General features: G+C 41.4%; 1 protein-coding gene across 7 annotated transcripts in view; it reads right to left on the reverse strand.

Annotated features, from left to right (window-relative positions):
• Positions 1 to 1138: 1138 nt before the first annotated feature.
• The window catches only part of GRM1 (glutamate metabotropic receptor 1), a 190448-nt gene continuing 167049 nt past the window's right edge, over positions 1139 to 24537 (reverse strand). For 3 of the 7 annotated variants that reach the window (XM_065057508.1, XM_065057510.1, XM_065057509.1), the window contains exon 9: positions 1139 to 4815. In XM_065057508.1, coding sequence (XP_064913580.1) covers positions 3975 to 4815 — 841 coding nt within the window. In that variant the 3' untranslated portion in view covers positions 1139 to 3974. Of the gene's footprint in view, positions 4816 to 4995; positions 15879 to 16200; positions 16286 to 24537 lie in introns of those variants that run through there. The other 4 variants (XM_065057514.1, XM_065057512.1, XM_065057513.1 and 1 more) reach the window with 4 other exon arrangements.

Consider the following 24537-nt stretch of genomic DNA (forward strand, 5'->3'; position numbering starts at 1 on the left):
TTACTATCATACTTATTCCCATGTTCATGTACAATGTATCCCCAAATGCTACATGCGACTACTGGGACATGCAGTGGATTTAGGATCAGATGCTGTGAGCTGGGTCCCATAAACAGTAGCTGGTTCCAAGAATGGTGTTGCCAGCAACCCTGCACTGGGGCTCTGGAGGGACGAACTGCTGTGTTACCCCGAGGGGTTTTTTATCCACCTGATCAGCAGAACTGGGACATAGATTGCCTAGACTTTCATTGAAAAATAAATAATTTTAAAAAGAAAAAAAAAAAAAAAAAAAGAAGAAAAAACCCTCACAAAACCTTCTACAAGTAAAGAGACTAAACTTTTGGCACTTACCTCTGAATGGAATGTCATTCTTTGTATTTCAGCAATGCAGTCGTCGTAGGTGGACTGACTCCTCAGACATGGGTTCTTGCAAGGCCAGATTCAAACCAAGGAGCCACTAGAAACTAGCCTATTCACAAGTGCAAAGAGAAAAAGAACTAGATTTTCTATATTTAGTGCCACTTGGGCCTGAAAATCTCAGCAGTGTTCCAGAAAAAGCATTTATACTTCCATTTTACTGAGGCACAGAGCAGTTCAGGAGTCATCAGGAAGGGTCACACACAGGGTGTGAGACTTGCAGAGCAGGAGATGAGAGTCCCAGTACTTTGCTCTACACAAAGGCAGTAAAGGAAGGAGGCACAAGATGTCTGGGGGGGATCAATGCCTATTGCTTACAGCTGTCAAGAAAGCATACTTGACTTTCCCTGATGGGAGAAGCTGACATCTCACAGAATCAAACACACAGAATTCTTCCAGTGAAGGGCTGGTGTTACCCCATGTCCTTGGATAGCAAAATTTCCTGTCATTTCCCATTGAATTCTCTTCTACAACATGTCAGCCCAAATGCATACCTACAGTGCTCCTGATTTTTATTAAGAAGCCAAAAAAGTGTTTTTTGTTGTCTAAACAAAAATCTTCAATCCTCCCCCTTCTCACCTACATGCCACAATTTAATCCATACCTAACTCCATTTGAGCATTCCACCATCTCTCTCACATGATGCTAAAAAGCCCTGGAACAATTAAATACTAGACATGACTATTTTCTGTTTAGGAAGCAAAAATTAACAATCTTGGCATTCTATTATGAAATAATAAATAGAAAATATTTATTTTACAACATTTTCAAGATCATTTTGACAAAAAGGCAGTTTTCATCAAGCATTTGACAGACCAAAAGAAAGAACTTTTACAGGAAGCTTCGTAACTCATACAACTACATACACAAGGTGAATTCTTGCTCTTTAGATATATTTACGTATGTGTATGTTTCCAGTTTTAACAATTACAAACTAAAAGCTAATATACTGAATTTCAAGAAACTCCTACACATGATATAATTACATTGCAGTAATAAAACCAGTGCTTAATATGTTCAAAACCGTCAGATATTAAAACAATAGTACCTGCCCACAGTACTGTCTCCCATCTATACGAGCCTGTTATGTTTGTTTTTCTTATCTATCTCATTTCTTCAAAGACTAACTTCCTAGTATTAGCTCTGTGCTACTGTCAAGGTATGTTTTTGGAAACAGCACAACAAATCTTATACTAAGATTATAAGATAAGAATTCATTGCCAGTGTTGTGATCAGCAAAGAAAACATGGCATCTTTCTCATTGCTTTAATGAGTAATCGCATTTAAAAAAAGAAACAACAACCCCATACCCCCCCAAAAAAGACCCAAGCAAACAAAAGTCAACCAACTGATTCTCAGGTGTCTTTAGTTCATTATGGAGACATCAGTCTACTGACAAAGACATAACCCTTGTCTTTGGGCAAGGTCAGTTCTTGCTTTGCACATTGGGACATTGATAGCAACTGGCCACAAGTCATATTGAAAGGAGCAAACATGAAAAGAGAATGAGGAAAAGAGGCTCTCTCTGCTTTTGAGCACCAGCCAAACCTTCTAATACAACTACTGTATAATCAGAACAAAAATAATAAGATTTGGGTCTGCAGAGAAGAATTGAGGACTGGCAGCAGAAGTTTTTAAAACTCATATGACAGAAGACAGCAAAAGAATAGAAAAAAGAATACAAATATGATAGAATATTCACAAGAAGCACGGTTAAAGTCAAGTTTTGCAGCTGTATTAGCATGAAGAGATTCCTTAAGTTCAAGCCATGGCAATTAGACCTGGACGCTGAACATGTCAGCCATTAGGGAGCTTTGGATTAGGCCCATCTCTAGGAAACACATAAAGGACAGAGGAGGAACGAATGACAGAACTACAGCTGCCTAAAAGTCATCTTTAAGATACAATATTGTATATTAAATGGAAGTGAAAGCACATTAAAAGAACCCACAACTAAACATCATAGAGATATTAAAAGAACTGTTTATAACAAACGCTGTGATTTTATGCACACATTAAGCACTGATGTAATTTCCTGTCCAGACATAATTTTATTTTAAATTATGTAAATCAACAAAATAGGTTAATTATTTTTCCTGTATGTCCTTTATACTAGTATGTGCAAGATTTCTAAAACAGACTCCTTTCTTTTGTTTTTTGTTGTTGTTGGTTGTGGTGTTTTGTTTGTTTGTTTGTTTGCTTGTTTGTTTTATTTTGTTAACCACACTTGCTGCAAACATGTAAAATAACAAGGTTTCAATGCACTGGTAATTAATACAATATGTCTACTTCATAAAATATCTGCAAAATAAAGCACCCTATTATAAGGTAACAACTCTCTCAGCTTGTATATGAAAAAAAAAACGTGTTAGCACAGCTTACAGACCTCCAAAGATCTATTGAATATTTGTAACAATGCAATATAAAACATGATTTAAACATAAAAATATTCATATTATATATGACAATCTTCCAATGGTAGTTACTAGACATTACACTTCACACGTACACACGCATACAGAAACACATTCACTCACTCTTGCTTCAAGACTGACTCCATAACACCCCGTATGGAATTGCCTTTCTTTCAGAGTAATAATTGTTGCTCTAAATATACAACTATTTTTCAGTTAATTTGATTCCAAAGTAACACAAATGAATGATGTAATCACATGGCAAATATGTTGTATTATGAAAAGTTAGTCAATAAATATTGTTCTGCTACAGGAAATGTTGTGTAACAGTTTAGCCACATGGTTTGCAACCTTATACAAAAGGGCAGTTTTTCTAAGTCCTTATCACATTATTGAGTACTACAGCAAGGGCTTTCTTCAGAAACCTCTCAAGTTTCAACTTGATCGTATTTCTCTCTCTGTTTACAATCAATGTTTAAAAAAGCCCAGATCCCCCAAAGAAGCAGCCCAGTATGAAGAGCAAATTGTTCACACAAAAGTCAGTAAGAGCCATGTGCTTTCACATTATCTCAGCTCCTCTCCTCCAAACACATTATGCAGTTATACCACCTATAGAAATCAGGAAAAAAAATATTTATGCATATGTGTCTCATAGACAAGGAGCTTTGTTCCTCCTCACCGCACTCCACCCTTGCAGCTCCTGGGTGTCTTGCTTCCATAGCAGACAGACAGCAGTCATGAGATGCACTAATAATTTCTCCAGGTCACACTTCCCAGAGTCCTTTTCAAGCTTTGCCAAGAGAGGGTGTGGCTAAGTGTGATTTTTTTTTTTTCCTGTGTCTTTATAATTTTTTTTTTTTTTTTGCTATAGAAGTTATCTCTTGCATTTGTGCTTTGTTATAGTTTCCTATCATTTTCTCGAAGTCCAATATTTTTGTTTTTAACAGCTAGAGAATTTTGAGCCCTCAGAATAGATTATTTTTTCTTTTTCTTTCCTTTTATTTATTCAAGTGCAGGATTTAGTTTTTGCCCTGTCATTTGTGACTTTGTTCTCTGTCTCCCTCCAGCCCTGGGAGACATGTCTCCACACGACCTCCCAGTGAACAGCTGCCAAAGTCCTTCTTGTCTTGTCTCTGTCCGAATCTACAGGGTGGATGAGCTTTGCTTATAATCTCTCAGGATGACAGAGGCATAGGTCACATCTGGGGGGGTGCAGAGCACTGACTCTGAGACAGGGGAGCTGGGCACAGAGCTGCCCGAAGCCACTGAATCCCGGAAAGGGGATGGGGGTGTCAGTGCCGGAGAGTCTTCCAGAGTCAGTTTGCTGGTCACCGGCTCCTCGTCCTCATCCTCCTCTGTGTTCTTCTCATAGACGTATCCCTGAATGAGCTTCAGCTTCTCGCTCTCTGCTTCCTCGGCTGGGGGAGACAGGGGCTCCTCGCTGAAGGCAGTCACCTGGAGGGGCGGCAAGGGTGGCTGCTGTGGTGGGGGGGACTGGTGGGGTGGCCGCATGCCATTCCCCGAGCTGGGTGTGGAGAGAACGGTGTTGAAGTCAGGGATGCCGGTGGCGAACTTGTTGACCACTCCTTGCAGCTGGTCCATGAGAGACCGCGGCTGCAGGGGCAGGGTTTTGGGGGACTGCTCAGGCAAGAAGAGGTGGGTCTCCTCTGCCGTGGCCTGCAGTGGGGGGGTCGTCGCCACCCGTCTGTGCACTACCATGGAGGGGCTGCCAGGCTGGTTGAGGCAAACGGGCTCTCTATCTTCTTCCTCCACCACATTGTACAGAGTCTTACTGCTGATGTCAGTAAAAGTTAGGCTCTTGCTTTGGCCATGGTAGCTTTTAGTGAGGGGTTTGATCACCGCTGTCTGATTGCACCCTGTCTCCTGGTTCTTCACATGCACTGAGAGTCTGTGCCACATATGTTCCCCCTTGGAACCTTGTCTTCCACCTGGTTCAGACCATGATACAGACTTTCCATTAGAACTATGAATAAAATAAAGATGGGTTTATTTGCATTTACACTACACAGACATGGTCAGTATCACAAACAAGCCAACAAAAATAGATTGCTTTGCCTCCTCAATAAGCTCCTCCCCCCTAGTTCTTCATGTCCTCACATAAATGCTACAGAAGGAGACAACATTGTCTTTCAACAGCAATTACTCCACTTTGGTTACCGACCTCACAGCCAGCCTGGAAAGCCTAGCCCCGGGAGGGCTCTGGGAGGACTGACAATATTTAAAGGACTCTAGCCATGGCATTTTGCAGCTAGGTTTGCCGACCCCACCTTGCAGAAGGAATAAAATAAAGTGGAAAAAAGTCACAGGAATAGCTTTAATTAAACCCAATTTACAGCTCATAGGAAATATTTCCAAACTGTTGGAAGAAAAACAACTCAAAACACCCTGGTTAGAGAAAGGAATTGTCACTAGCCTCTCCTTTCCTTTTTATTCCCTGGCCCCTTTTGCACGCAGGAACAGATTAGCTATTACAGAAATGAAAGACCATCAGGACCTCCATCAGGTAGGAGACAAATGCACTTCTTCCCAAGAGACTGTGGTTGACAAACCAGGATAAAATGCTGGGATTGAAAACTGGGTTTGTGCGGGTGGAGAACAAGCAGCAACGCAATCACGGCGAGTCAAACCCTCCGACTCCACAGGTGAGCTGGATCCCATCAAAATGCTGGACTGTTTGGCTGAGTGAGGACCTGAGGATCAGTCAGGTCTGTCCCTGAGGAATTGTAGTGGGATTTTTGCATTTTCATGAGCAGCACTCAAAGCAGAGTGATGTCTCATTAGCAGCTGGTGGGACAGGGAGCTGAGTGCTGCTTAAGAGGACTAAGCGATTGTTTAACTGCAGGTCAGACAGTAGAAAACATTTACAAATTATAATACACATCACCTGGGTGGAAACTAGAGATGGGAGAGAAATTCTCAGATGATGTATGTGGAGCAGCCTTATCTCACGGTTTCGTCCCTCAGGGGGCAGAAGTAAACAAAGGATTACATTTCAGCCCCTGTGACTGCAGTGCAGGTGGGAGGCAATCCGTGTGGGAGGCTGGCACAGCAGCGTTGCCTCCCACTACTGCACACACCAGGAGATTGCTTCTCTTACGTACAGCCTGCAATATTGTTCTCAGTATTTTGCTTTTTTGTGCTCAGACTCCTGCGCTTGTCTTTTTCAGGGAGCAATTAATTAACAGTTGGAGTTCATATAAAAAAAAAAAAAAAAAAAAGACTGACTTTGTGATAGCTGGGAGGAACTGGTACATGAAAGATAATGCTGTAAATCTGGCAAAATGGAAAAGCAATGTACATGAAAATGTGGCACTTAATTAAAATTAAGTGGGGAAGTTCATCTCCAACTCCAGACTCCAGACACTGGACCTGTGACTGGACCTCTGTGGGAACTGGCTCACAAGAACTGACCAATCTAAATAATGTATAACACCACAAATCATGTAGCTGGTAGGACCTGGAACTGTTTGAATTTAGAGATTTATCCTGGAAGGAAAAAAAAAACAAGTTCCCACCTGAAGAATGAAACCTCTATGTATCAATGAAAAGATAAGAACGAAGGTTTAGAAGCATTCCCATTTTGATCAAAATGAGTTGTGGTATGGCATTTTTTGAAGTGCTATAGAGATAAGCAAATGAATATAACTGTTGAGCATGAAAGATTTTTAAAGTAATATTTTAACATACTAAGGTCTGCAAACTCTTCACAGAGAAACAAGTTTTATCTGCTTTGATTTCAAAACAAGTCTCTTCTTGCATAGAGGAAAATAAGTTGAGTGTTTTCTTATTGTATTTTGCTGATGCTATAGCTTACAAACAGTGCAAAGGACTTTTCTGAAAAAAACATTAGTATCTGCTGTCTCTTATGCTAAGTCCACTCCTGCATCGTTTGCTTCTTCATACCCAGCTCTGGTGTGTCATCTCACTTTTGAATCCCTCCTCACACCATCCATTTAGCCTCTGTCTCATTTTGTTCCCAAGATTTTGTATTTTACATCAAAGGCAAGCACTGCTATTTTAAGGAACTCACTACCTCTGTCTTCAGATCTTCCTCCTATTCAGTTCATTCTCCTCCCCCTCACTTTAAAATTCTGCTCTTCTGACTTCTTTCTTCTGTAGTACTCTCCATAATGTACTTCATCAAGCCCAAGTCAAACGCTATACTTAGAACAAACTGTGCTGGGTCTGCAGCACCCAAATGTGAACAAACTGCTTAATCAGGATTTGCCTGTTACCAGCTTGCTCTACGGGGAAATGTGGTGCCTGCAAAGCACCTCAGCTGCTCATGGCTCCGATGACAAATAGCTTTAGATCCACAGTGGCTCTCCATGGGGTCAGTCTGGCAATTTCTACTGGGAAATCTCTCCTTACTGTTACTGCTCTCCTCAGTCTCTCGTTCCAGGTCTTTCCTTCAACTTGCTCTCTTCACTGTGTCCATGCACCATTAGCCTGTCAATGAGTCGCATCTGAGGGAGAGCCACAAGACTGTCATAGAAATACCTGGGCTCTGTCTTACTGAACAGCTGGTAGGGAGTCACTCCAAGATTGACACATTCAAGCAGAATTGACAATTAACATGCAAGAAAAACACTTGCTATCCTAGAACGAAGATCAGCCACCTTGAATGATTTTAATCAACATCTAGGCAAAAAGCAAATATGGGGCTGGAAAAGCTCAGACTTGAGCTGGGTCTCGGCAAGATACAACTCAACCCACTTGTGTGAAGCGATGATGATGATCCTGACTGCATGTGGGATTGTCCTGGTTTTGGCTGGGACAGAGTTACTTTTCTTTCTAATAGCTGTGTTTGGATTTAGTATGTGAAAAATGTTCATAATACACTGATGTTTCGGTTGTTGCCAGGTAATCAAAGACTTTTTGATTCCCATGTTCTACCAGGCGCACAAGAAGCTGAAAGGGAACAAGGTCAGGGCAGGTGAGCCAAGCTGGCCAAAGGGATATTCCTTACCATGTGACATCATGCTCAGTATATAAACTATAGTTGGCCAGGGGGCAAATACCACTGCTTGGGAATAAATGGGCTATTGGTGTTGTGAGTGGTGAGCAATTGGATTGCTCATCACTTGTTTTGTATATTCTGTTATTATTATTATCTCTTACTTTACTGTCCTATTAAACTGTTCTTATCTCAACCCACAAGTTTGTTGTTTTCCTTTTTTTTTTTTTTCTTTCCAAGTGTATCCCCTATTCTACTCAAGGGAGGGGCAATAAGTGAGCAGCTGCATGGTCCTAGTTGCTGGCTGGGGTTAAATTATGACAGGGATGCATGGTCACCATTCACTAAGTGATTGTCACCTTCTTTCTTAAGAAGAAAGCAAAGATCAAAATAATCTGCCTGATACAGTGGGAGAAGGGATGATTTTTCCACAGAAGGGCAGAAGAGGGCAGCAAGCCAGATAACAGCTAGAGTGTTGAAAACATGATGTTCATTTATCTGCACAATGACGAGGTGGGACTAACCTGTGTTTTCTTGCTTTTATCCATAGGACAGTTACCCATTTAATGTCCATCATGTATTTTTTTGCCTTTCTTAACTTTCTCCTTTACACAATCTCCCATAGATTTAGACTTCACACTTACTGCCTACAAGTAAATTCCTTGGAGTCTCAAGGGATCTTAAAGTTTGAAGTTGTGTATACACAGTGTAAAACTCCAAGTGTGATTTATTCACATTCTTTCATCTAGACTAAATGCACAGACAGGTTCTCAGATATCCTATCAACACAGAAGATGGGCTTGCTTTTCCTTTATAGGCAAGGATATATTATACAATGACTTAAGATGCAGTTTCTCAGTTTTCACCACAGATTTGTCTGAGTTTTTGTACTTTGGGGGAATAGACATAAGTATATTTCTTGTGTGAATTTTTATTAGTTCCATAAACAGGTCTGTCACTGTTTTTGGTAATTCTAACTGTTATTTTTAATACATGCATTGACCTTTCAAATGTACTCTCTGCATGACTCTGAGGCAGTCATTTTCAGGTACTTTCAGCAGATTATTAGAGGCAATAAACAAGCTGGAAAACAACTTCAGACATTAATAGTTACTTGCAGAAAGTTTTTAAAAGACACAATGTATGCAAATTTGGGACTGTGGTCCAAAATATCCCTGGCCAGCTGGGACTACATCTTGTTAGGTGGCTCATTGTTCATTGTTAAGTAACTCCAGCTTCCCAAAATCCTGCTCTTGCCTGTGATCAGGACTGCCCCAACCCCACCAAGTCATGGGCCAAGAACCGAGTCTTGCTTCTGCCAGTGCCTGGGGGATCTGATCTTGTTGGCTTCCTTGGAGCAATGTTGAATATGAGCCCCACACAACAGGTGGTTCCTCCCCACACTGCGGGGTCCTGAAGATGTCTTACTTTAGTTATTGACTAGCACTGGTTTCTTTAAATCTTAGAGACTGAATGTTCCTGAGGTGGAAGGTGATTGCCCCAGTGGTCTAAGGGAATCTAGCCTGTGCAACTTCACAGTCATCTCATCAGCAAAGCTATAGTCTGAGACCCAGAGCATAGAGTATTAGATGAGCTTTCAGTCCTGTGTGCCTGAATCTTTGTCTTTTTTGCCTTGAACATTTTAGGCGTAACAATCCCCAACTGATATCACATGAAGTGGCCCAACTGAGTGATATGTGCTCTGATGAGGTTAACTTCAGGAGCCAATGAGTTGCAGAAAGGTTCCTCATTTGAGGTAGTGCTTCTCACTGCCAGAGTGAAACAGCTGGAGATGCAGTCATGCAAAGTGCTTGAGAAGTGTCTTTCCAGTTAAAAAGAAAGGGACATTCCTTGATCTGCTAGAGTTCATCCCCTGTTTCATTCCTTTAGGATGCCAGACGTGTGGTTTGTTATCTTCTCCAAATGGCCATGAGTTGAGGGAGCAGCTTAAGCCTGCTGAGATGAGTGATACAGTCATTTGGGTCAGGCCAGGTTGTGTTCGACAAGATTCAGAGCACAGATTTATGATATAAGGCTGTTTTTCAAAGTAGCAATGGCAATTTACCAGTGGAAAAGTTTATAAGAGAAGTTATATATGTTCCCTTTCTTTCATTGTCAGACTGATGATTTGGTCAGACCTATCACTTTGTAGTCACTACAGTAACTGAAATGCAACAGCCAGTAAGAGGCAGTGGGTTAATCTAGTGGTCCCTTCTACAAAGCTAAGATTTTAGGAATGAACACTAAATGTAACTCGAGAAGGGCCTATGAACTTCTTCATCAAAAATTTGGTCCAAACCAAACCCTGAATTATCCTATCAACAACCAGATGAGGTCAGCGTCAGGTACTGCCAAGTCAACAAATGATGCTCCCACCTTCACAGAGCAGGACACAATTCCCAGCCACCTGAAAACTCTGCTCCAGAAAGCAGCACCCACAAGGCTGTCCCAGCGCACCTTCGGAAACAGCAGGGGAGCAGAGCAAAGGAGAGGGCCCATGCAAAAGCTGCACATTGGACAAAGTCTTTCTCAGGTAAACAGCAGCTGCTGATGAATGCTCTCGTAGGGAATCAGGCAGGGGAATTTCTGCCTTGCCCACAGAATGGCAGTTAGCCATCCATAAGCTTTCTCCAACCCTGTGGTCATATAGGAGGCAGTAATGAGCCTGAGTAAAGCTCTGCCCCACTGCAGCCTCACCATTCCCAGGACTAAAGCCAACAAGCTTAAAATTTAAGGCCAGTACCTGCACTGCAGCACATTGCAGGTGCTTTGCTGGTATCCCCAAGGTCTCTTCCATTATTGCTTCCATTTCAGTAAGACCACTGGGGCATGAAATCTGTTTAAGGGAATTCACTGGTTTTAATCCAGGGCAGTGATACCTCCCTGTGCTACACAGGACCCTCCTCTCAGACCTGCAGCCATCAGCTGTGACACTCACTATTAATGGCAGAGCAGGCCACACTGGTTGGCATGTTCCTGCACCCCCAGCTTTTGGAGCATTGCTTTTAGGGACTCATATATTTTACTAATTCAGGTTTAACCACCCTGTGGCTCCTCCAAGAGTGAGGGAACCATCATAAACTACAGTCCCAGTCTGGTGTATGCTCAGGTTTTTTGTCTGATAAGCATCAGGTATTATCACTTAAAGAAAAAAAACCAAAACCAAAACCAAAACCCAATACAAAAAAAAAACAAACAAACAAAAACAGAAAAAAACAAGTCCCCAAACAAACTCAAAACTAAAACCAATAAAACAAATAAACCAAACCCAAACAAAAAAACTTAAGTTCAGCCTCAGTCCATTTACACTGTAATTGCTATCTCATAGATAAGAGGACCTTGGAACATTTCTCACAGTGTGACTCCAGTGCTTTCTGTGGTGCTGTATAATGAGAGCAAAGTGTAACCTCTCACTGGCATTTCTAGAAAGTGAAATTACTGAACTAACTTTTTACTGTCACTCCCTTCCTTTTTTTTTTTTTTTTTTTTTGGTATAAAATCGCCTTGGGCACAGGACACAAAGTTGTATGTAAATTAGAGAGCTGCTCCATGTATGATGGAAATTGCTACACAAACTACAGGAAAACATAACACTGTCAGCTTGCCTTGCAAGCACAGAACCTCATGAGACTTGGGGTTGTTGTGGGTGAGCACAAGTCCAGAGCCACCTTTCCAACCCTCTGTCTTGCCACTGGCTTATGTCAACTAAATCTAACCTAGTTATTGCCTTCATTAGTTATTCTGCTGCAAAAATTAAACATTACTTTGATGTGAGTTACACAAAGGTTTTCTAATGTACATCAACACTACTGATAACTGTTTTTTTGCTGATTTTATTTTTCATTATTTTTAAATCGAAATCTTAATATTATACAGTCTGTAATGTAGATGCAGTTGCTATGTCTAGCCTGTGTACCTGTGATGTGATCCTGGTTTCCATCCACAGAGTGTCCCAGTTGGGTTCAGACCCTTGTGGCAGGATCAGAGGGCGCCAGCCCCCCACTATCTCTATGCCCTGGTCACCCAGATGGGGAAAGCAGGAGCCAAGAGTGGGGTCACACACTTTATGCTCACGCTGCTGTGGAAGTGGGTTTCTGCTAGGCTCCTGCTTGATCGCAGGGGAAGGGAAGTACTCCCAAACCCAGCAGTTGAGATATAACCAAATATCCCTAAATAAAAAGATTCATTCGCTTTCGGACTTAACATTTACATATATGTACATATACACTTTTATACAACTGTAAATTTGGGGATGGTGGTGGGAGAGTTGCTCATTGCAATGATTCAGTGTGGTTAACATCCTATAGCTTCAGTATGGATCACACATCTTACTTAAGTAAGCTCAACAAAGGTATGAGAAAATTACATTGATAATGTGTATAAAGACCTGAATAGTAATTATTGTTATTAATATTAATTTTTGTCTGATCTGAAATATAGAAGTTGTTTCACATTTCAATCATTCATCTAATTATTAACAAAGAAACTTTGAGTTCATCTGTGTGTTTTATTGTAGAAAACTGATTACAAATAAGTTACTATGAATAATTTAAAGAAATCTATTTGCAGAGTTTGCAAACTACTTGTTCCCTGTTAGTTTTGACATTATAAAAGTGTCCTCAAAAGTGCAAAGCAGTGTTGCAGCTCACAAACTCTTCATTAAATATTTTGAAAAAAATATCTTGCTTGGAGAACACAACTTATTCTAATAGACAATACAAAGTTCAGGACAATAAACAGTCTGTCTCAAATAGCAGGCAAATTCATCCAGTGTTCAAGAAATTAAGATCAGAAACCTGCAAATCAAAATGAAGTTAAAAAGTGCTCTTACTAGTGAAAAATTCAGCATATGTTTATTTTGTTGTCATTAATTAAAAAAAAACCCACCAAATATTCAGAATGAATGCATCCTATCTTTGTATTTTTTTTTTTTTCAGGATTTTAAAGTTAGTGCATAGAAAAATCTTGGTTTAAATCATTATAGATCCTCTGATATCAACGGAGAAGCACATTTGTGTTATCTGAAGATATCTCTCATACCACTCATTCAAAAAATATATATATGACAGTGCAGCCAATAACAACACCTGAACTGAAGAATTTATTTAGACAGGCTCGAACGGGAGCACAGCAAATAGAACCTGAAAACTGAAAATTACAATGTGTTGAGCAAAAGCACCTGGAAAGCTTAGGAACATGGGAAGAAAATGATAGAATGAAATTAATTTCAGAAAAGTGTAGGTGGGTGCAGCTAAGACGAAGTAGTTTGTAAGACTGGAAGGCTGTGAAGATCCACAAGCTTCAAAAAACATTGACTAAAAAGAAATACCATGGAGCTGCTGTTGAATAAAACACACTAATTAATGAATTTTGAATATAATAAAACCACAAAAAATAGCCCAGGAATTCTCTGTTCCCTGCTCAAAAGCAGCACACCATGGTACAGACATTAGGAGGTCTTTCCTATGAATGCAGTTTAATAGTAATTACGACAGTTGGAGGTTTGTCCTTGCTTTCTGCAATCCTCTGTGGTTCTGATGGAAAATGACTTGGAGCACCGTGTTTTTTACGAGAAAGATATTGACAAACTGAAAGCTGTATACAGAACAGCAAGAAAAAAAATATTGGGGACAGAGAAAAGAATGCATGAGAAAAAGCTGAAATAGCTGAATGTATTCATTTTGATGCAACAACCCAGTAACATATTTCAAACAACCAAAAGGCATTAGAACAGAGGCTGGAAGGTATCTCATATAGCATAAAGATGCACAACTGAGAGCCTTAGATGAAATTTAAAAAGGGAAAAATTATAGTGAAAATCCAGAAAACTTTCTAGTCAATAGCTCTATCAGAGCAGGAATAAATTCCTAATGTTGAAGCCTGTTGCTCTGGATATTTGCTGCCAAAAAGTGTGCAGCCTTTGCAGATGTAGCAGTCAATGAGTCTTTCTCCAGCTATAACTTGTCAGATTCTCTGGCATACTTGCAAATAAAATAAACTCCCAACAGTTTAAACAGTGCTTGAAGAGCCATCAGACTTGCCTTAACATGCCAACATTTTGAATGCAAATTTAACCCAGTTGCCACAGGAAGCTTAGTCATGAGGCCCCTCATTTGTGCTATTCAGCTCTCCCTAATATGCTGCAGTAGATAAAGCAGCTGGTAAAGCCTGTGGGTTTTCTGGGTGTATCTGGAGGTTTCCATGGTAACAAATGGGCAGCTTCAAAGAAAAGAGCCCTGAAACTCAAAGCTGATTTTGCTGAGTTTTTTAATACGATAAGAAAATTTTATTATTCTATGGTTGTATGACTATACACTTCTGGCCATCTCCAGGGTCACACAGAGAATGGAGATCAACATTAGCACAATAACAGATTCTAAGTATTGTGTATATCAAAACAGAAGAGTGTTTCAAGTCCCTACACCTTTTTACTTGGAACTGGAAGGCAAGGGAAATCATAGCACCTGTAGGGATTTCTAGCATCTTGGGGGAGCAAAGCACGGCTTCCCCAGGAAGATCCAGGCTCACGAACTGCTGCAGTTCTGGTGACTGAGGCTCAGGCATGAGGCCAAGCAGTGGTGTTGGGCATCTGGCGAAATGATGGACACATGCCACTGCTCAGCCTGGGCTGCGTGGCCACAGGGAGCTGAGGCAGTCGGTTGCTGATGAAGGACGTGCCCTTGCCCTGGCCACAGTGCAGCACTGCCCGGCCTCTGAAAGCATCAGCCCTGGCTGGAAGGAGAAGCCTGCGGACCAGGGACAGCGGGGAGAGGCCAAAATAGCAGGCTTCATGCTCAGTGGGTCTGAAAAGCTCTGGTGCTTTTTAAAGCCTTCCTTATCTGTGCAACTGCCACAGTCCTATTGACTGGTGGGAGTCCCACCAGAGGTGTTTCTCAGGAGCTCATGTAGATAAGGATTTTTTTTTTCCAAAATGAAAAAAAAATCCCAAGCATTGTCATGCAAAAAGTAAGAGATTCAGCCTTCCCTGTGCTCAGGAGTTTTACAGTTTGTGCCCAAGCTTTTTGAAAACAATCCGTTGTTGCATTTGCCTTTCTTTGCCTCCTTATGGTATATCTGTGCTGGAGTCCCACTGCATCATCGGTCTTTCCAGACAAACAATTGGCGATCTGTGCCCTTCGAATCTGCAGCATTTGTTCCAGATCAGAAAAGCAGGGAGTACTGTTGTCAGAGTGGAAGCTAATAACAAACTGTTCGTACTGCTCCTTACACTGGCTTTGTAAAATTTGCCTTTCAGGGTTGCAAATCTCAGGTTGCTGCACAGGCCCTGGAAAACCACCACTATTGCTGCAAATATAAGATGCATCGTATGCATTTGTTCTGATCTGCAAATCAGAGGGGCAGATTTGATTGAGTTAATATCAGTGCTACCTGTCGACAATTAGCATAGACTGTCAGAGGCATGTACAGAGCTAGACTGCTTTGTCGCTGATTAGAGGAGCTGAGCAGCATCTCTGGCCATACAGAGACGGCTGCTCAAAATGCTGTGTCAGTGGATCACAGGCCACTTTCCACTCAGTCACTGCACAACCTTCCCTGAGGCAGGGAGCAGGACTGTTTCACATCTGCAGTTTGTCAGATGGAAACGAGCTTAAATCTGTTATGGAAGAACTGAGGAGAGGCCTTTCTGTTTCTGCAACAGTTAGCATGTTTTCTCCACCGGGTTTGTGTTTGCTCAGAGAGGGCAGTATTTGCACTTCTTTTTTCCGAAGAGCTGAAATTTGCTATTGTTCACTAAATGCAGAATATGCAGAATCTGAGTATCTTTCAGAAATTATAACAGGAAAATTTTCTCTGCTAGTTTTCAAAGGGCAACTCTTTGTTCCTAGGTCAGATTCTGCTGGTTTTATTTACATGTGACTGCTCATGATTTCCCTGTTCTGCGAATCCCACCAAACTGGTGTTTTTTGTGTTCCCTCTGCTGGCTCTGCAGCAGCAGTTCACTAACAAGCACAGTCAGCAAGAGCTGTGCTCAGCAAAGGTGTCTTGCCATGAGACAGCCTCTAGGTTGTTGTTTAAAGCACACAGGATAATGTCATCTCCATGCAAAACTGTAAAAAAGAAAAAAAAAAAGTTGGCTAAATGGAAAAAGAAGATAAAATTAGTACAAAAAGGATGTAGTCGCAAAGTTGTAGGCATTTACAAATAAAATTGAAGGCTTTAAAAAAATAAAAGCTGCAAAAAAGAATTATTCAGTGTCCTCTTCATCACATCTGGACAATGAGATTAAAGCATTGTGCAAAACAGGGGACATAAGCAAATTTCCCATCTTTAATGGCATGCACCACATTTGTCCCATCATTAGACATGATAAACCAATGAGAAAGAGAAAGCAAGGGGTAAAACCACTCTTTGTCATGCAGCTTCTCTTACACATTCACTGCAGTGTGGGATTTTTCAAAGCTGCACATGTGCCGACGGACACTGGCTGGTGGGCGAGAATTCTGGCTGCCTCTTCCTGAAGATTGAAAAGAAAAAGACACCCAGTGAGTGGTTATACACATGTGCACACATGGTGGCTATACCACTCAATAGGGTGCCTGTCCCTCACCTATGCCTTAGGGGCACTGTGGGTTTTCCCATTTTTTCTCCTCTGGCTCATTGGGCCAGTCATCTCAACTTTCACACAGTCTTCTCCTTGGCTCCAGCTTGGTTTTATTTAAAACAGGTTCTCAAGGTGGTCTGTCCCTACTTCCTCGGCTGAGCCCTGATGCACTTTACATACCAGATGGCAAGGGCTGCTATGTATTTAGCTGTCAGTGTCACTTCTCCCCTGGTATTCTCAACACAGAGTGAAATGATGAAAAAGGAACAACTGCCTTTCACATCTTACTTACAAAAGCATCACCAAAAGGTTTTGTGGGTGGAGTTTTTAATATCTACTCAGCTCCTGCTTTTTCCCAGTGTCTCTTATTCCCATAATCTGCTTTCCTATATGTTTCATTTTATTTCAGTTTTTAGCTCTACCTGAATAGTCACTAGCTTTCATTACATGTGATTTCACTGCATGTGCTTCTTTTTCATCCTGGTGACATTTGACATATTGAGGTAGATGCGAAATGAAGAGTCTACTAGCCTCTAGTCTCTATCTGCAATGGTAATTCCAAAAGGAACTGCAGATTGCAGTTTTGGCCACAAATACAAGACAATTTCCACTTCGTTTTTCTCCTCTTCCTTACCCTGTTGAGTGAATGCAAACTGTCATTTGTTCTTCCCAATATCAATAAAAACATATAAATACATACGTGTGCTTTGAAAAAAATCTCAGGTATTTTTGCACTGGAATGTATCAATGAATTTCTGTTAAAAAAAAATATTGTATTGCAAACAAAGTGGAGATCAAAATTCAGCATTTTCTCTCATTAAATGAACAATCATAGTACATGCTTGCCAGACTTCCATTTACCTCAAAACAACAGATTCATGGGTGGTATGTTCATGTGCAACGTATTCAGTACAGCTGCTAATGAGCCACACAAGCCATTTTTCTCACCACATACTGAAGCACAGGAGCACAGCATGATGTACACAGAATACATGCATACCCCTTTTGGAGAGGTAGATGCCTTGAGATGACTTCTGAACTATTATGAATAAAACACAAATAAGACATACTGCTGAGCAATTTTGCAAACCTACTCACTTTGAAGTTTCTAGAATAATTAAATGCTTTACCAGATGCAATGAGATCTCTGAGATCTGACAAGTTAAAGGCAGTCATAATTAGGAACCTAGCTACCACGGTCTCTCCTAAACCTTATTGAAGTTAGAGATTATTAAGCTTCTGATTAAACAGAAAATGCAATATTTCTACAGACCTCCAGTTTTCTTCATTATTGACAGAACAAGAGCTTTCTACTTTCTGTGCTTGCTTTGTTAAAAGTCAGAAATTAGTAGTTTATTCAGTCACAGGAGTTAATTTTACAAAACAAGTAGCAACATGCAGTTGATTATCTGAGAGAAAAATCCAGTTCTAAATGTATTTCATGCACATGCAGGGCTATATGAATAACAGAGGGCTCACAGCCATGGAGAGCCTTGCTCAGGGACCCTGCAAAAGGTGGAAGACTTTTGTTTCAGAGCACTGCTTGGGACCTGGGTCTTTCTGAGTCAACAGGCTTTACCAGCTATTGTCCCTCAGCTACTGCAGTCTGCTGTTGCTTCTGGCTTACTTAATTGCATCCCTTCTTTCCCTCTGCTGTGTTTTTTCTTATACAGATATAGCCCTGGAGTCAGTTCAGAGCACTTTGCTCTACAAGCTTTGGGCATCTGTAGGTCTTGTTATGAAATCCTACTACATGAAAGGAAGAAAGAAGCCTGCTTTCCCAGGCAGTCCAAAATGCTTCCTAACATGTTCAAAACACAGTGAACTCTTTTCTTACTGTGTCTGTAGTTGTGCTCCTCGGCCAAAATCAAACACAGATATTACATGTAATACAGTATGCAGCCCCCAAATGGCTCCCCAGGTTTGCATTCTATGGGAGGCTCTTGTTAAAATACTGCCAAGCACCATCAAAGCAGTGGTCTGCCTTTTGGTCAAGGGGGAACCTCATGTGGTGATACACAGCATGCACACTCTAGAAATCAGCTCTAAATCTCAAGGTTCATGCTTCACTAAAATTTGGATTTGGTTTTACAGCGACTTTTGGATTTATAGTGTGATGGGGAGTGTAGTGCATGTGTTAATTGTACTTCAGTGTATTTTGCAATTATCAAATAATTGTCAGCTGCGTAAATAATAATAAATGCGTTTGAAGCATTAAATTTGAAGTATCCTTGTAAGCTTGCTTTGTCTTACTAGTAGTGTGTGCTAATACTGCAGAGCCTTGATCAGGATTAGTGCCCAGATCTTTGTACCTCACTTTTTTCCTTCTGTTCTTAATTATGACAATGTATACTCTCTTCTTCTTCCCAGCCTCACAGGCAGTGATGGAACTTCACATTTATTTGTCTGGTTACCAAAAAATTAGATAGCCTGCCCATCTTTACAACATAAGGATTAATGGTCGTTTTCGAGGCAGTCTTCTCAAGGGTAATTCCTGCTGAGTTAAAGATGGTTATTTGTATCCTGAGCCCAGAGGCAGGATGGTTCTTCTGTGCGTTTGAACGAGGAGTTGGCATACCATCATGAAAGTGTCTGAACTGCTTTCTAACGAGCCCCTGGGTGCAGTGACAGGGAGTCTGGCAGAGGAAGCAGGGTGGCAGTGCAGAGGGTTCTGAAGGAAGTGGATTAATTGCTTTACTTTATGTCCTTTGAAGCAGAAAAATGCCTCTAGCCAGTCGTTCAGCACTCAGGGTAGGTAACAGGCCTGTTGAAGTCTGCAGCGAGGAATATAAAGGATCTGAGGGAAGAGTCACTCTTGCCACTATTTTTTCTCTTAAGTGTAAATGAATCATCCCATGAGGCAAACAGCTGTGTCAGGGTTGTAGGAAAGTGTAAATTGCTATCTGTAATGCTTTATATCTGGACAGCTATGAAACAAGAAACATTCACCTTCTGATCTGGAATTACTCTCTCTGCTCGTCCAGACTCCCCAGACAGACACAAATTGAATGAATCTGTCTGGCATCCAAGATAACTGAAGCACAGGACACTGTGTTACCTACCATCTGAAGCCACAGTCAGAGATCCTCCACACTAGATGCTGTCCAAGCTGTAAGAAAAGCTTTCACTTTTCCCACAGTTGAAAACATACAGAAAAGCAGAGCCCCAGGTTTTATACAATCTAATCTGAAACAACTGATCATCCATAAAATAAGGAAGAAAGCAAGGCAGGGAGGAAATTCAAGAGAAGTGGTGATGGTATTATGCATGTACTTAGAGTGGAAGTCCTAAATTATTCCCTAGTTTTTAAGAACTTACGCATAACCCCTAGCTTTCATACAGGAAAGGAGAAGTCTTGTGCCCTGGACACACTGCCATCACATCCTAGAGGAGTTCCTGCTCCAGCACTCAGACTGACTGCCCTCCCCACTCCCAAGGGACAGCTCAGCAAAGCCACAAACCTTCTAGGCTGCTTTTCACCCCCCCCCCAACCAATCTGCAAGGTGACTGTGGGGGTAAACACACTTTGTCTATAGAATAAGAGCAGTAAAGTGCTCAAATAAACGTTTCTCCCAAATCCTCTTGCCTCTCTAAATCTAGCATCTTCCAAGGCAGCAGCATCTTCATCTTCTCATGTTTGTGTCCTTGAAAGGTCATGTTTCATGTGTGGTTGTCATGGCAGGATCAAAAGATATCTACATAAAAGAAGGAATGCCATGTCCCTTTCCTGAAGGAGAAGGAGCTGAATTTTCAATATTTTTTCTATCAGACAGGATCTGATAGAAGATTTCTGCAATAGATGAAGATGGACAGGTTTTTGGGAAGATGGACAGGTTTTTAGTACAAATTCATTTTTAAAACACAAGGCAAACTAAGTGATGGTTGGAAATAATTGGTCTGAGATTTAACTTAATTATGCTAATCAATGGTGCGGTGGCAGCTTTTGGACAGAAATAAATTGCTAGGAGCTGTGGAGTACAACAAGCAAGTAGGAGGGAAGTTATAGGGTCATTCACCCTTGCCAGGCAGTGTGAGACATACAAATAATTATCACCCATGAAGAGCTGCAGAGCAGGAGGTATTTCACAACACACCGTATCTGTTGAAGTGTGAGCATCTGCCAAAGAGGGCAGAGGGGTCACAGTCACCAAGGAGAACATAGTCCCAGAAGGATGCCCTGAAAGAGCCAGAGCTGAGCTGCATGGTGGAGACAGACCTGAGGCTGCAGCTCAGGTCACTATGAGCCAGCAAGAGCCAGCTGTGTGCCCAGGGGAGTGTTGGCTGCTCCCTCCTGCCACTCCACCCATTCCTTGTCCGCACACAGCCCTCAGTGCCATTGCTCAGCCAGCTGGCAGGGAATGACAGGGACAACTAATCTGGGTCACAGCTAAACCAGAAAAATAAAGGGAAAGAAAATACTATCGGTTTCCTACTCTGGATTACAGCATGATTATCCAGACTCTTGTCCCTGCATAAGTGAAGGGACAGCACAGGGTAAAAGAAGGCTTTGGGCATCATTTCTGATTTAGGGTAGTTTAAAGCTTTTCTAGATTTACAGGCTATGATAGCCTAAAGTAGCTTCAGGCAAATCTCTTGGCTGTCCAGGACGGTGGCAGGAAAGATTTTTGAGATAATTTGTATAACCCTAAGGATTAAGAAATGTGTGTAATTTAGGTTTCAGAGAATACAAGGAAGAAGAGGAAGGACTGCTTACTAACTAGGGAGTACAGAGTTCTCTGGGGCCACACTCCACGGGACCTATACTGTCCACACGCAAGCTCCCCCTGCATCCTGTGAGCCCATGCTGGACACAGCCAAGCTCCCAAAGGAGCCACCGGGTTGTACCTGCCCTCTGATGGCATTAACCTGCCCCTCTGGCAGGAAAGCTGGAGTGGTGCAGGTTATAGCTCTGGCTGGCCCAGCCCTCACAGCCCATGGCTGGGCTCAGCAGGATGACCACCATCCCCACATTTCATTTGCTCGCTGGGCATTTTTTGTGGTTGCCTGTACTTTCAAGTATAACCCCTTGTCAGTCTGCTCAAGGTAGATAATCCCTCCATAGGAGTTTACAGACTCCTGGATTTGCTTTTTTTGTTGTTCGTTTGGGGGTACTTTGCTGCTAGCTGGTTAGTTATCTGGTTTGGGGAGCCTTGGGATGCAAAAAAAATGAGTAACATGGAATAGGTCCAAATTTCCCAAAAACACTTAATCTGGGAATGCAAGGCTTGCAAGGCAGCCAAAACAGGCTGAACTGAACCATCTGAAATGATCTAGCTAGTGCCATGACAATAAATGTCCAGAAGACAGCATAAAAAATAGAATCCATGGAAGTACAGGGGAAGACTAATTAGAACTTAAAGTAAGAAAATAGCAAGAACAGACATCCCTGGCTTTAAAACACTAAGGTTGAGGAAAGATGCATAGTGCTGGGTAAAGAAAAGGGGGAAATGCTAGCTGGAAGGTGTCTTGCAGACAGGCATTTAAACTGAGCCTGTGATTCTCTAAGAGTGCCTGGGACTGAGCAAACCGAAACTGCAAACACCAGTAAACCATCTACTAGTGAGGAGCTGCTAGAATCAGATTGGGGGCACTTGTTTTTCTAGAGTTTAAGATCAGCTTTGACATCTCCAGCTGTGGTGCTGCAACACAGCTGAGCTAATTTAATGATTTGCTGCTGAAAGGCACAACTCTTGCCCCTGTTCCCCAAACCAGGAGCAGCAGGGATGTGTTCACTGGTGCTGATATTCATGTTTATCTGACCTTGAGATCTGGCTCAAGGACAATCCTGGAGACAATAACTCACTTTTTGCCTTCTACCCTCTGCCCCCCACCCCATAAGGCTAATTTTACAGGGTTGAAAGAAAACAACATCCTGCATGCACAAAAGAAGAACCACAGAGCAGAGAAAGGGAAACAGCTTAAGAAGAGATAACTGAAACAGTAAGCCTGAAATGGTAAATTGTCTATAATGTAGTAATGAGAAACCTGGAGCTTTTAGCTTTCAAGTGGGCTTTAAAGTGACAAATTGTGTGACTACTTCTAGCCTGCACAATTGTTTGCTGTTTACAGTGATAATGCCTTTTAACCTATGCTTGTCAGGTGTGGGAGGCTGAATGCCAGAGCACATATAAGCTCTGAAGAATTAGCTGACTTGTTATTTCAGAATTAAATAGTCTTTAACAACTTCAATGTGGAGGCAGATGTTCTATCAGTAAAATATACTTTCCTTTTCAACCCACACTTAAAGTGGCTTCCTAGATTCCTTCGGCATAGCAGAGAACATACCCTGGTCATTGGCCATGATTATTAGTGACTCTTTGACAGTGGATGTCTCCTGTGTGGACATTCAATCTGTCAAAAACTCTGTTCTGCAGACTTCCAGACATGGGTCTGGAAATCCCAAACAAAGATCTGGTGATGCTGATTTTGCCCATTCAGAGTCCTTGAGGCACAGAGCTAATTGGGACAACAGAGGAGAACATGGTCAGATCTCTGCTGTGGCTGTGAATGGTACTCCGTGCATTTGGGACAGATGGAAAATAGTATCAGAAAACAGGTGGGCAAAAAAAAAAAAAAACAACAAACAAACATTAAACCGTACTAGCTAAAAAAGAAACAAAACCCAAAAATACAGTCAAGAAGGAACTGAAGATAGACATTCCTCAGTGTTCGCTTTACAAACTCTTAAATCACCACAGGCAAAAATAAAGATAAAAAAAGAAAGTTGCTCCATTAGGAACATCTGTGGGACAAGGATTTAGCAAAGACTACATTCAAATTTTGAACTAAGCAGCGCACCAGAAATGAACCTCTGCTTTGCCACATATCATATCAGCACCAGTCTGTGCATCTTCTCTGTTCTGTGAAAGTAATGTGAAGCATGTAAAAAATCAGGATGGCATTAAATGCTATATGAGGTAGTACAGGTGTTTGCAAATGAATGTGTCTGACTTTTGGAGTAGCTTAAGAAAAATAGGCTTCTGCAGGTGCCTGGCTAATGTGTGTTCTGTCCAGGTAATAACCAGAAGTCAGTAGGCTCTGATCTCACAAAGGCTGGTGCTATCAGAAGTGATTCACACTGTTGCAGCATATGTAAGCTAAAACTGCTTGACTTTGTTTCCAAAGTTTAGTAAAACTCCCATTGTCAAAAAATACTCCCAGCTCTGGGAATACAAATACTGGGGGGGAGCTAACCTGAGCTACCGCTGGTAAGAAGGATAGGAGAGACCCATGGAGAACATTCCAAATTTACACTGACGATATAAGTCAGCATAGTTCAGGTTTTGTGCCTTGGTGACAGCATGCATCATCCTGACAAATTTGCTTTGAAACACATTTACTGATCAACTAAAAGAGCAATGTGCGGGCCTATTCCCACATCAAAAAAAAAAAAAAAAAAAAGTATGTGTAAGTGTCATCCACCAAGGGTTTTGAAGATATTTTTTAAATGACGCACAGAACAACACTGAACTAACACTGCATAATCAGAGTAAAACCCTGCTCAGACGATTAGATTTTTAACAGAGTGGAAAAACAGACATGTCTAAGGGCCCTTAACAGAGATTGACCATCTTCTCTCCCTGGGTCTATGATCTGCCTATGAATTACAGAGTCTTTCTAAAAATCAGGTGCTCTGTCAGCATGTGTTTGCAGTGTCTGCAGTTTAGATCACAGTGGTTTGTTATGTGGGGCATCCCTGAGCAAGGAAAGTGCTCTTCTTGGGCTCTTATGTGCTTGTGTGTCCCTAAGCATGAAAAAGAATTAAATAAATTAGCAGTAGCTTTGCATTTCACACTAGGAACTTTGCAATGAATTGCTGGGATGAATCAAGAATATTTTTCAGGCTATGTCTTAACTTGAGGAAATACAAACCTCTGTATTAACTATACATAGATGTGCTTGTGTCGTGTTATGGCCTTATCCTTATCTAGAGAATATCAGAGGTCCATGTGATATCCTTCAGTACTCATATTTTTGTTCACTTCTAAATGAGCTCGAAGATGTATGAGATCACAAGATGGCTCAGAAATCCCTGCAGAATAAACAGTTGCAGAATATCTTCTGTGTTCATTCTAGCAAGTATTTGTACACAAATTATCATGTGTTCATGAAATGCCACAGCTTTATTTGCTTCTGCTGAGGGGAGGTGAATAACTGAGGCACAG

Source organism: Columba livia, chromosome 3, assembly GCF_036013475.1.
Source record: "Columba livia isolate bColLiv1 breed racing homer chromosome 3, bColLiv1.pat.W.v2, whole genome shotgun sequence".
Taxonomy (NCBI): domain Eukaryota; kingdom Metazoa; phylum Chordata; class Aves; order Columbiformes; family Columbidae; genus Columba; species Columba livia.